This window comes from Melospiza melodia, chromosome Z (assembly GCF_035770615.1).
Source record: "Melospiza melodia melodia isolate bMelMel2 chromosome Z, bMelMel2.pri, whole genome shotgun sequence".
NCBI classification, from domain to species: Eukaryota; Metazoa; Chordata; class Aves; order Passeriformes; family Passerellidae; genus Melospiza; species Melospiza melodia.
The window spans coordinates 79,071,801-79,085,509 of record NC_086226.1 but is presented as its reverse complement, the minus strand read 5'-3'; the positions used below and the strand labels follow the sequence as shown (position 1 = coordinate 79,085,509).

At 38.0% G+C, this 13,709-nt stretch overlaps 1 protein-coding gene across 2 annotated transcripts in view; it reads right to left on the bottom strand.

The window, feature by feature from the left end:
- Positions 1 to 13,709, bottom strand: part of SLC12A2 (solute carrier family 12 member 2) — a 56,150-nt gene that overhangs the window by 36,534 nt on the left and 5,907 nt on the right. For both annotated transcript variants that reach the window (XM_063180954.1, XM_063180955.1), the window contains exons 2-4: positions 3,202 to 3,321; positions 2,059 to 2,134; positions 1,432 to 1,527 (exon numbers count right to left, since the gene is read on the bottom strand). In XM_063180954.1, coding sequence (XP_063037024.1) covers positions 1,432 to 1,527; positions 2,059 to 2,134; positions 3,202 to 3,321 — 292 coding nt within the window. The remainder of the gene's footprint in view (positions 1 to 1,431; positions 1,528 to 2,058; positions 2,135 to 3,201; positions 3,322 to 13,709) is intronic.

Sequence of the window (13,709 nt, the reverse complement as noted above, 5' to 3'; positions counted from 1 at the left end):
ACAAATGATGCACCACATCATATTATTACATATTAGGTATGCAACTAGTTCTATGGTTAAAAACTGTAGAACACAAGCTGCAGTATAACTGGGCTTTTTACTTCAAACTGCCCAAAGCACTTGTGCAGTCAAGATCAAGCAAAGCAGACTGCAATAAATCCACTAAAGTTCCAAACTTCCAAACTTAAAAGTTCCAAACTTAAAAGCTCTGCTGTTAAATGAATTTTCTGCCCTCCAATGGGACTCTCAAGAGCCTGCTCTTTGTACTTTTGAGCGGAACGAAAACAACAAATCCCACATGACAAATGAAAATCTGAGTATCTTGAGTATTACAGGAAGGTAAAGTTTAGAAAATGTAGCAAAGGCTTATTCCTCAAACTTAAGGTTAAGCTTTCTAGAAGCAACAAAACCCTCCAGCTCCAGTCTGAAATAACTGAGTGCATGTAAAAAATCTGCAACAGAAAATATTTAACTTCACTGCACTGGACTTTTTGCAGAAATCCTGTATATGTACCCAGCTTTGCCATCTTCTGTATTTCTTATGTAACATTAAAAAAAATTTACTGTAATATAATATTTTCATAGGAAAAAATGTTCCTATGAAATCTTACAGTTCTTCCAATTCAGGACTTCAAATTTCCTAATGAAGTACTGTTTTTCAAGAACGACTTAAAAGAAAAAGCTCCTATATGAATAGAAAAACCTGATACATGTAATATAATTAAAGACCAGAAAGGCATTCAGAAACTTAAGCTTGACATAATGCTAACAGTCATAGCTGATTTTTCACATTGGGTCCGTTTACTTTGTGATAGTGAGGCTTTTCTCTTCATTCTTAGTATTAATGAAGATAGTTTTATAACCTCCTACTTTAATCCCACCACATTTTTTTCCTGGCAGCAGTCTTGTAATGTCATGAAGCAGTCTGATCATGTCAGAGGCACCAACCATTTCCAAAAATAGCTGACAACACCACATAAACCATGGGAGAGAATGAAAACCATCACCCTCAGGAAAGCTGGAGCTAACAGAGTTTGCAGAGTTACTTGTGTGAAGGTTTATTTCAGGACACGAACACACACGAACACACTCTTAACCAACCCGTGCAGCTCAGGAGAATATTAAGACCCTACTCCATAGCTGGATACGTAGCCTTAAAAACATCGGTATTACAAAAATCTACACCAATAATAAAGTTCCTTTTACAGCATAACAGAAGGGTTAAATCTAAACTAGTTTAGATTTAAACTAGTTAAAACTAATTAGATTTAAATTAGTTTAAATCTAAATACTAGGCTACCTATTGACTTTGTTAATTACGTGACTGTTTAATCACACACAGAACCCAAGGAAGGCTTTGCTCCTCGGCAACAATGAAGTGTGCACTCCAGAGTGAGGAAAGCTTTAAAAACCTCATGAAAATAGCATTACCTCCTCTTACAAACCCATTTGTGGCTATCGCTGACGTAGATAGTCCTGTAATAGTTGTCACAACAGTGGCCATTCCAATAACCAAGACAGAGAGACCTTTTGGGAAAAGAGATGAAAACACTGTAAGCCCTGCAGTATTAAAGAGTACAAACCTTCAACTTAATGTCATTTAAATACTCAAGTCTTGCAAGTAGAACACAAATTTACTTTCAAGCAAAAGGCTTCCTCTTTGCCCATAAGGATAAAAATAAAATTGGGCAAAGATTCTCTTTAATCAGCAAGGTAAGAACTCTATTCTACAGATCAATCCACCATTTAAGTTAAGCCTTTGAAAGATTTGCTTATATACTACACAGTCCACATGCAGAGTTTAATAATAAGAGATCAAAAGTTTATCTCTGCAGTTCACTGAAGACTTACAAATGTAAATTTTAAAGTACTTGCCTTGTACCTAAATAAAAAGGTCTAAGTAACTGGTTGAAGTTTTTGATAAGATAAATTACCATTAAAATTGGCAATATTAAGGTAATTTCCTATTCCTGTTTGAAGTAAAAGCTCAGGATCAATATCTCTTGTGGATCACATTTGAAAGTCACTGAAATAAAATTACAGCATTAGTATCCATACCTATCCCAGCTTGTCCTACAATCCATGATAGTCTGATGAATAGCATCACACCCCAAATATTTAACATACATCGTACCTAGGATAAAGCAGAAATGTAACATAGATTAGAAATATAACACAGATTGCATCTGCAGTAATTTCCATTAATTCTTCCTTTCAGTTTTTAATGTTCTTGAAATTATCTTGCTGTATTTCCTCACTTTTAAAATAGCAGTATTTCCTCACTTTTCAAATTATTTCACAAGAATATGATGTTATCATAAAAGTTTAGGACTGGTTTAAAAAAAAGGACTTTAAATATTATTTAAAAGTTACTACCTTAAACACAGAGTTAAGAGTAGTTCAATATCTACACTTGCAGTATGCTGCAAGCAAACAATAATAGTAATTTAGATTCTAACCTTTAGGATCCAAAATTCACACTACAGAATAGATGACTTAAAATATACAGGAGTGTCTATAATATCATGAGGTCTAAAACCCCAGTCTGCATCTCCCACAAACCTCTCTCTCTCAAAAAAAAAAACCAAACCGTGCACTAAAGCAACACCCTACTAAATACCTTACTCTTCTTAAAAGAACAAAACCCTGCTGCAAGTCAGCATTTCTGTACCTTTTGTGTCTTAAAACACATATGCACAATAAAAGGATGGAGAGGTGTGCATTTTTTATTTAAATTCTTGTATTTACAACTCTTAGGTCTCAATAAAAATAAGAGTTTGCTTTGTTCAGAATTTAGACAGGAGAATAAAAACAGATCTTGGGTCTCTCTCTTCCCTAAAGAGTAATATATCAGTCCTACAGAAAAGGAGATAACCTCTCCAAACCACAGAAGTACAGCATGCATTTTTCTACTACAGTATCTTTTTCCTTCTTGGAAATCATGCAATGTAAAATCTCTTAAAAGCTGTGTTAAGAAACCATAAACCCTTAAGAACTTAAAGCCCTGAAGTACTTATTGCCTTAAAATTCAGTTGAAATAAGAGAAACCCTTCATAAAATTATGGCATTTATCACATCTCTCACGCACATAATCTTTATACTGCACTATCACAATGCCTGTCAACAAAGAAGGCAGTTGGAAAGATTTGTAAGAATAGATCAGCACCTGTAAAAAACTGAAGAACCATATATCAAACTTACCAGCACACCTTTTATCCAGCCAAATTTGACCACCCCTTTGCTGTCAGGTGTGTAAGCAGCAGCTGCATCCCCAGCTGGTGTGCCCTCCTCACCATTTGCGTAGCCATCCTCAAAGGGCTCCTTTGAAAACACAAAAGAAGTTTTTGTGTCACCGACAGAGCAGAGTGGGCATGTGAAACTTATCTTGTAAAAAAAAAAAACAAAAAAACCCCATCTTTTACAGAAAAACAAAAAGAAAGATATGTCAGAAGTTTTGAGCTGCTCCTTTATGCCCCTTCCATGATGCGCATCTCGGATTTAAAGGAACATACAACAAACTTACAAGAGCAAACTGTTAACAGCCAATGTGGTAAGTATATTCAAGAAATAGCTCCAGATCCCCAAAAAAGTCAAACACCTGGTCTGTAGAAAAAGAGCTGGAAGATTCCAAATGCACAAGAAATTTTACTTCTTATGTGAAAGCACAGACTGCTCTACCACAAGTTACTGGTCTCTGCTGTAGCATTTCCTGTGGTTCAGACACAGCTGTCATTTGATCAATTTTTCAGGAAATAAATTATTCATTTCCCTGCAAACTATTCTACTACTCTTTGTAAGGTGATGCTGCCAGAAAGAAGGATGGGAGATTGGCATGTCAGGGCAAAGGAGGGAAGAGAAGTCTCTTCCCAAACACTGCTCACCATTTAAATGGGAAGGATCACAGATGGAGACAACACCAGCCCCAGGGACAAAGGCCAACTTATGTCTTTTATTTACAATTCAACTCTCAACTTCAAAGATGCAGAAAACCTCAACTTTAAACATAAATTGAAAATATACGTGTATACACACACATATATGCTTGCTTTAAAGGCAATTTTGCTTTGCCAAGCCAGGCAAGCACCAGAACATTTAAACTCAAACATTTCCTACACTTGCTGTAAGAAAGCAAGAAGCACTCTAAGTAGTTTATCCAAGGAAACAAGTATTAAGAATGGATACAGTAGAAAGACCCTGAACAACATTCAACAAACCAGCTCAAGCAGCATACTGCAAAGCAGCCTGCATCCCAGGGCTTAGAAAACGTTTTAACAATTAGAGATTCAATCCCAACAAGGTAAAGAGCAAAACCCACATTTGCTAAGTAAGACACAAAACAGAATGGACACAAATAAGGCTTTCAAGTGTATGCAGGGAAAGACTAATAAAGATTAGGGTGAGGTATTTTAGCAAATTCTTTCTACTCTTGATATATTAGTACCAGATACATCCTCAGCACAGGGTTCGGAGGAAATATTTCTACACCTGTCAGTTATGGTGTCCTCATACGCTCTCAGCATCAGCAGTAAACATACTTTACAACCATACAATCTGGTTTTTAAAAACCAGATTTTTAAAAACAGATTATGTCAACCTTATCCAAAGGTCAGTAGCACAGGCTCATGCCAGTGCCTCTCTCACTGATGTGGAATTATGAAATTCCCATAGAAACAGATATACCTGCAACACATCTGGTCATCCTGTAAGGCACAAGCCTTCCACTGTTAGGCAGAATCAAGACCAGTTTCCAGATCATTACCTTTAACAGTTTACTCTCTTAAAGAGCACATTATATTGCATCCTGAAGGGATTACAATTAAAAAAAAAAAAAGACACCTCATGTGTTTATATATATATAAAAAATATTTTTGTGCGTGTGTGTGTGTGTATGTATTATACACACTAAACAGAGGACAAATAGAAACCTGACCAGGAGTTACCCAGTTTGCTGAACCGCAGCTTTCCTGCTGTAATGGCTGTAATTGTTGAGAGATTTGCACAGCCTTTGACCAGATGAATCTACTGATTGCTGATTATTGGTATTCAGGCACTCAAGCCAAATCAAGTAGTGGCACATAATCATTTAGAGTGATAAGAACAGTGAGGACCAAAAGGAGAATTACAATGCTGCTGCATTTCAGAAATGCTGACCTGCCTGAACCAGAACTAAGAAAACATCTCCTACTCAAGCCTGAGGTTCATGCCAGAAGAGGATGAGCCGACCACCTACCCTGCTTCAATAGCTTAGAAGTGCAAAACAAAATGTAAAAATCCCTCTAAGCATTAATATATCCCTTTATGACTCCTTTCAGGAGAGGGGAGGGAACAGAGAGAAAAAAGATGCATTAAAACAAGGGGCAGATTATAAACATGTTCATCACTATGCCAGAACCTCCAATCAAGCATGAGACAGTACAACCACTAATTACTTGCTCATATAAAACCCATTCTTATTCCTCACAGAAAACCACCACATTATACTTGGAACAAACTCTATTTTAAACCATTACATAAAAGGAGTCACATTCAAATTATCTAAACAATTTTTAAGCTTTGGCCAAAAAAACTTGCCAACGTTAGATAACATCTTCTGCTATTACAACAACACGCATCATGTCGGTAATAAGAAATAACAAAATTATTCTCTGAGAAGACTGGTCAGGGAGGATCAAGGAATGGTAGGCGGAATCTTTATCTTCATGTCTTAAAATAGTGAAATGTGAATGAAGTGGTTTTGTTAATACCTTGGTTTTTTGGGTTTTTTTTTGTTTTTTTTTTTGTTTTTTTTTTTTGAACAAGCTTGGAGTTTGTTTGCTGCAAGGTCAGGTTTGGTAAGAAGGTAGAGAAATATTTGTATCTAGTCTAAGAAAGGATCACATACTTCATCACGTGAGCATGGTGGGCCAAGTATTGGTAAAACCTGCACACATTTCCCCAAATGTCACCCCAAAACCTCAACCACCATGTGGCAGCTACACATTTCCCTGCAGTGCTCAAACAAGCCCACAGCTCAGCCTGTTGTGTGCTGGGGAGGAGATAATGGGTCACAACTGGTATTCTGAGTTATCAGTTACCAGATCAGCTCCAGGATACTGCACACTGTGAACACAGGCAAGTTTTGTTCTGTATGTCTCGTCTCTCCACACCGTGCAATATTTCTTAGGAAAATATTTTGAGGCACAAGCAAAATGTAATAACTGAAAGGTTATTCCTGGTTATCAGTGCTGGTGGGTGCCCAATAAAGCAGCACTGAGAACAGATATTACAGAGTGTGGGCACAAAGGAATTTCACTCCAGAAGGCTCCAAGTTCAGCCCTCTAAGGCGACCTTAAGAAAGAACCACTGTGGTCTCAGCTGTAAATCAAGCAGGCGTAGTATTTTTCATGCTCGTGTTCATGAGGAAACAATGCTTCTACTCAAGTCAGACACTGAATGGAAAAAACTGCCCCAGCACTATTTTAGAACAGCCAATACATGCACGATAAGATCTTCATAAACAATAAAAAACACTAACACACTGTGGGTTTGGAGGGGGTGTAACAGAAGGGGAAAGAAAAGGGGGTTTAGCATTTCAGACCATAAACAATCTTATTAACACAATTCTTAAAACAAAATAATCAGTCCAAAAAGAGTAATGGTGTTCATGTACGTTGTTATGGGAAAAATAAGGTATGTTTACAAGCTGACAATTCTGTCACACACTGACAGGACTTCAGACAAGCAACAGTTAATTTCTGCTCCTACACAGATAATCTACTATTTCATCTCCAGTGTTGGATGATAACAATAAGTTATTTGTGACAACTGTGAATAGGCTCCACATATATTAGACATAGATTAGTAATGAGAAAATACTTGATATTTTGGTAGAGGAGATCTGAGATTTTTCACAAACAGCCTGTAATACACTGGTCCATCAAAAAGTTCAGTAAAAATTGCTTCATTTATGAGTTCTTGATAGTAGTCTATGTCATGCAGCCTAATTTTTTTTTGTGGTGAACTTATCTAAATCCCATCTTAATGGCAACATACTTGGGCTATGTTGCACCGTATGAGGTAATACCAGGATAAACACACATGAAGTCTTGTTTCTTTTCAAGAATCACAACTTGGAAGCCACAAGTAAAGGGCAGGACCACCAGCAAGTTTGTATGTAAGACTATTTTCTGGATCTCCAGGCAGATTGCTGTCACTGTGAACTGCCTGATTTGGTATGTTCCAAGTAGTCACTGACTTCTTTAGCTAATCCCTCCCACTGTTATTAGTCCTGTGCAAAAACAGGAGGCCAGAGAAGCACCTCAGACTACAGCATTTAACTGCTTTTCCCATTCCTCACATTTGGCCAGCTACAGATTTAGCACAAGCCATGTAATATGGCATGGTTCTTCTCACAGAATCTCCCTGGAAAGGCTTCACAAAAGCAGTTTCTTCTCGTCTTGGCAGGATACAGCACTGAAGCTGGTTTCAATAGTTTATATTGTCATAATGCTAAAAATCAAGAGCCTAATCTTTTCAAGCTGCACCTTCTGCAAAGAAACATAAAAATGGCCTTCCACTACATCTAGTCAAGCTGCTTACACTTGAAACTGCTTTGTACCTGCATTCTAAATTCTGATACTATATCCTGATACATACTTCATTCTGATTACATACCTATACTCTGTTAATGAGCATAGCTCTCTCATGCTTACTGAGAACAGAAAAAACAATAAAGGAAGCTACCCTGAGAACCATCTTTGCCCAGAGAGTACTGACAGAACAGTTCCATGCTCTCACAGATCTCCTGCAGTCCCTCACTGTGGCTCAGCTCCATTGCAACCTGTTCACGAGCCCTTACAACCACAATTTCTTGTTTCCATCTCCCAAAGGTTAATTTTGTAGGCATTGCCATTTTAAGATGCTCCTGGTTCTGTGGAAAGGAAAAAAGCAGTAAAATGTATTGATCCAGATGCAGCTGACCATCTGTCTCAGAGGAAGAATAATTATTTGAAGAGATTATACTCCCATATATCCCAACTCCAGTCCTGCACACTATTAAGACTATGGCTACAAAACCTGTTTTTTTTTTTTTTTTTAGAATTAACACAGTTCAAAACACACATGAAAAAAGAGTTTATAAACATTTGCTTTGATTTTTTTGGTTCCTAGCTAAAGGACACTTTAGCCAGAGCACAGATACAGTAAAAATGACAGAAGAGAGAAAGCTATCCAGTTACATAAGAATTAGCAGACATTTTGCCTCAAATGATGGTAACACTTCAAAGGTTTTTTAAACACTACCAAAGATCATTTCCTTCAAAGAGCAAATGAACTTTCGGACTCTAGTTCCAACCACCTGTGACACTTCCAAGGAGCTGAATAGAAGACTTTAGAAGCGCTAAATGTATTTCATGCATAGAATAACTATGAATAATAGAATAATCCTGCTGCTATGGTGTTTACCTCTTATATAACAGAACTTTTGAAAACAGTCTGTACTGGTACAAGTGTGATGCTGTCTGATAAAGAATAAATAATAAGCTAGGTATTAAATGCAGTCTGGAGGACACCAAGCTGTACCAAATGTATCTGTTCTTTAAACACTTCTTTTGCAGCATGTTATTGTTCGTAATCATAAAATTCCCAGTTTTTGTCTACAAGTCAGTTTGATAAGCTGTTTTTATCTTTTACTGCTTTATCTGCACAGTTGTGAAAGAGATCAAGAGGACTGAGCTTCCTTTCCTAAACACCTAAATCTCCACTGAATGGTTTTAATCATATTGTTGCCCAGGGACACCAGTCAGTCTTATCATAAGTCCTTTATCAATAAAAGCCTCGAGTTTGGTTGCCTGAGATTCCAAAGTACTTCAGTACTTAAATATACAGGAGGGAATAGAAGTTTTCACCAGTCTTTGACTCAAGCTGGTGACACCAACTACTGTTTGCAACCATTTTTTCAGGGAATCACTTCTCAAGAGAGGTTGGGATACTATTTCTAACTTTGCTCGTAAACTACAAATCACAGAGAGTTTTTAACACTAAACTTGAACAACAGCTCTGCCAAGTCTGACAGTTTTCAAGTGGTTTTTATTCCTGTAAGGGAAACAAACAACTCCAAAGGGAGGAAGTATCACAGGTAATGACTTTTTAAAAATCTTACTCTAAGAAACATTCTCTTAAAGAACAACCTGACTGGTCAGTATTTTGCAAACTAGTCCTGGTCTGCTGGAAGAAAGATGGTGACAAGTATGGAAACTAAGAACAAGCATGCACAACTCTCAACTAATGCTTTGTAACTGGCCTCAGACTGATGAAAGATCAATGAAAATGTAAATTCTCAAAGATATAACAATCTGAATCTCTGGCACTTAAGACAGGGTTATCCCTCACTTAGAAATTGCTACTCAGAAAGCCAGTATCTTCCAGAGAACACGTGGAGCAACTGACAGATTTCTGATTATTTTTTAGTTAAAAACAGTAAACCAAGCTAACGAGAAAGATTCAGATGCTCAGGTTTTTCAGGAGTTAATGGAAAGCTTGACTGATCATCATTGCTCCCGGGGGGAGGAAAACCCAGTCAGGTAGCACACAGAAAGAAAACATGGCACAAAGACATGTTCAAGACACCTCAGTCTGCCTAACACATTTTTAGCATTTTCTTTAAAGAACTAACTAAAAAAATTAATACTATCAGGGAACAATGACTAGTCATTGCTGTTGACAGCAGTTTAGAAATTTCAGCCGTCATATTAGATATTTTACTACTCGGTTATAAAACAGGAATGAATTATGAATTCTATTAGCAAATGTGCCCTAATTCCCACCCTGGTGTCTTTACAGTCATAACTTCAAAAAAGCCTACTAAGCCATTAAATGGCATCCAGAAGTCACCTAGAACAGCAGGAGATAAACTGCCCAGAAAAAACACAGTCAGTTCTTAAAACTTGGGATTCCGTGGATTCAAACATGAACAGTTTACAATCATTGGTTACTCACCTCAATCAAAGGAAATCCTTTGTAGGTTTGCAGCCAAGAGACCAAAACTTAAGTGCTTTGACTATATTACCTTCTCTACAATTATACGTTAAAATGTAGTAGCAAATGCCTTTGGCATCCACTTCCAGAGATTTTAAAAGAGATTGCATCAAACTGAACATTAATGTTATCTTAAGCTGAAATTAAAGAGTGTTGTACTGTGATTGCAGCAGAGCAATTTTAAACACAAGAAATTTATAGTTGCAATTAACATGTCAACTGAAGGATTAGCTATGTGTCTCTGCCATCAGCTTGTATTTCTGTCTTGCACACTGCTTTTAATAGAGAAACATTAAACAGTGTGGTTTTTTATGTGTGTGCATATATATATTGTATATATAATGATTTTAAAAGCCATTTTTACTTTAATTCTTCTAAAGGGATAATCATCCACTCATCCCCCAGCTCCTCCATGTAGTATGATGCATTAACTAATTTAGCAAGACTTAATCAGGAAACTTACTCAGGCAATTGATTTCAGCTTAGTTGTAAATCCTTTCTTTCAAGGTGGTATACTTACAAATAAAGAGATTTGTTGATGAAGATTAGCACTACTTTAATGTCTTACTTGAACACAGTTTTCCTGACAAATCTCTAAGCTTATTACGTGAAGGCTGCATCTCTCTGAAGCAGTTTTGACATGTGATAAAGCAGCAAAGTTTTGTTGACACCTACAGGTATGCAAGACCAGTATCCTATCAGAAATATAAATAATATTCGCTTTTCCCCCCTAGCATAAACAATAATTAAAGAATGAGAGCACTCTGCAAAATAAAGAAAACTTCCCCACATCTTTACATCTTGATTCATACATCCCTCCTAAGCACAGGAGGGTATGAAAATTCTGGACTGATCATGAAAATTAGAAAGAAATGAGAAAATGCCTTTGTTTGGTAGCTTTGCAGGGTGGAAAACCCAAATGCTTATGGTCTGCACTCCCAGAAATTTTGTAGCTAAAATAAGGCCTTCCTGCCAAAAAACCAAACTTCCCCTGCAAAAGAAAGCCCAAATTTCCCTTTCTAGTCTCTGCAGTTCTGGTTAGCAGAAAGCTGCAGGAGGCACGACTTCCTCACAAGTGTAGGGGCAACCAACCCCTTCAGTGTAAGGGAAAGAAAGGGATGCAGTCTACTGCACACCTCAAGAATGCACCTTCATTTCTCCACTGACGTGTGCCACCCTTCCCAGAACCACCACTCTGCACTCAATGATCTACAGAAGCAATTATTCCCTACTGTGCACTGACTGCAATATTCCTTTGGATATCCATTGTCCTGGAAGGACACACTTCACAGGAAAAGTGGATCCAGGCTCTGAACACGGGTGGTTTTCACATGAGTATCTGAAACACAGAAGCCTGAAACACTCCAGAACGAAGCAGATGCAGCACTTGATTGCATAAGAGCTGAAGTAAATCCAATTAGGAAGCCTCCTGCAGAGAAGTTTAGCATACTCAAGTGTAGTCCAAGAAATACAATGTTCTGCTATTAGGTATAAAAGAGAATCCATTTCAGTCTTGTCAAGAAGTTGTTTTGGACACATCAGATTTCCAAGTCACCACAGTTTAACTCCAGCAGCCCAGCCCCAAGCAGCCGCTCACTCATTCCTCCACCAGCAGGACTGGGCAGAGAACTGAAGGGTAAAAATTCACAGGCTGAGATGAACACAGTTCAACAGGGAAAGCGACAGCCACACACACAAGCAAAGCAAAACAAGGAATGAATGCCCTGCTTCCCATGGCTGGGCAGCCCCCTCCAGGGCAGGGCCTTGGGAAGATAAACACACCATCACTCCCCATGTCCCCTTCCTCCTTGTCCCGCCAGTTTTTACACTGAGAACGCTGTCACCTGGTCTGGAACACCCCTTGGGCCAGCCTGGGTCACTGTCCTGGCCGTGTCCCCTCCCATGCAGCCCCAGCCTCCTCACCAGCGCGGCCACAGGAGGAGCAGCAAAGGCCTCGGCTCTCTGCAGATCATGCCCGGCAAAAAGAAAGACATTTCTGAAATTATCAACCCTGTGTCCAGCACAGACCCAAAACAGAACCCCACACCACAAACTGAACCTCAGGCAAAACCACACACAAGTCAACTATTCCCCACCCCAAAAAACGAAGGTTAATTTGAGGCATTCTTGCTCTTAACAGCTTTTGGTTTTCATCTACTTCTGCAAAACATGGTGCACTTTCTATTGAAGAAGTAGGAAACAGGAGCAGCAATATGCAGCAATAGTAAAACCCCAAGAAAATATCCCATTTCTATAAAAAGTCTAGCTCCAATGTAGTAAGTTCCTGAAAAATTACATTTTACCTGTTGGCTTACAACAGACTAAAAGCCCATTGAAGTAATCCTAAAAAAAATCATTTAAAGTACCACCTGAATTTTTAATGTCATCTTCTGAAATGGTGAGTGCAGCTACAGCACAGCCCTGAGCCAGAAGTGAGCAGGGCTGGAACGTTCACACAGAAAAGCACTCGCTGGCACTGGCACAGCACCACATTTCAGCCAAAGTTGCCAAACTGCTTACAGTTCAGAAGCAGCATTACTCAGAACAGTCTTAGGAGTCTCTGCCATGCAGACTGACAGACCAAGTTGAGTAGCATCACAGCTCCTTCACAGCTGAAACAGACAGAGCTATTTTCTTTGAATTTAAAAAAACCCAAACAACTGAATCATCTGAAGTAGGAGCAGTGGATTCAATGAAGGGAAGTTAGCTAACAAAATGCAGATGCAAGAGAAAACCCCTCTTATTAAAATGGAACTTTAATTTTTTTAGAATTTCTTTACTCTTTTTGTCACCTTACCCTTAAATCAGTCACGTTTACAAGGCACAGACCATACATCCAAGGTTATTTTTTATGCATAAATGAAATGTCAGTAAGTCTGCCAGGGATAATCAATAGAGTGAAGTACAGAAATAAATCAAAGATCATTCTGGATTTAAACTGCAAAAACTGGATAGCTCCCAAAACTCTGAAAAGCAAATAATTTGAAGTCAACTAATTAAAAAAAATTTAATCGAGATCAATGACCATAGTGTAATTGCTATTACCTATACCAAGAAGTGGGGAAAATGGGTTTGGGGTTGCTCATGAATGAATATTATATGAGGCTTTAGGAAAAAATCTCAAGAATTCAACAGAAGATGTAGTACAGTGGTTTAAAATTACGCCAAGATACTGATCTTGCCAAGCTCCTCCTCTGCAAGAATGTTCTTCAAGAATGAAAATCATTTGACATCCAATCAAGTACAGTACCAAAAGAGAAAAAAAGTTAATCTGAAGGTGAATTCTGCAGCCTTCCTCTTTAACCAGCTCTGAAACAGTCCAGTGGGAGCGTGACACCTTTTTTTTGTAACAGTAATAAGGAGAAAAAAAGAAAGTGTGGATTTCATCTTTATATCACTATTGAAGTTTTACTCTGTGCTATACACATTATTTGCACAGCATATATAATTTATATTTGTAAAGCACATGTATATAAAATTTTAAAGCAAATGAATACATTTATATTAGGAGTGCACACTCAAACGTTTTTACTGATGCCTGTGTGCGGTGAGAAGACTGATGAGAACCCTTAAGTATTGGATCAGGGAACTGAATCACCACATGCAGTACAAGATTTTGCAGCACAGGGGGTGTAGGCTTTCTGTAAACCAGATCAGATCTGTATCAGATCCAGCTAAGATCCGTGACAGCAAAA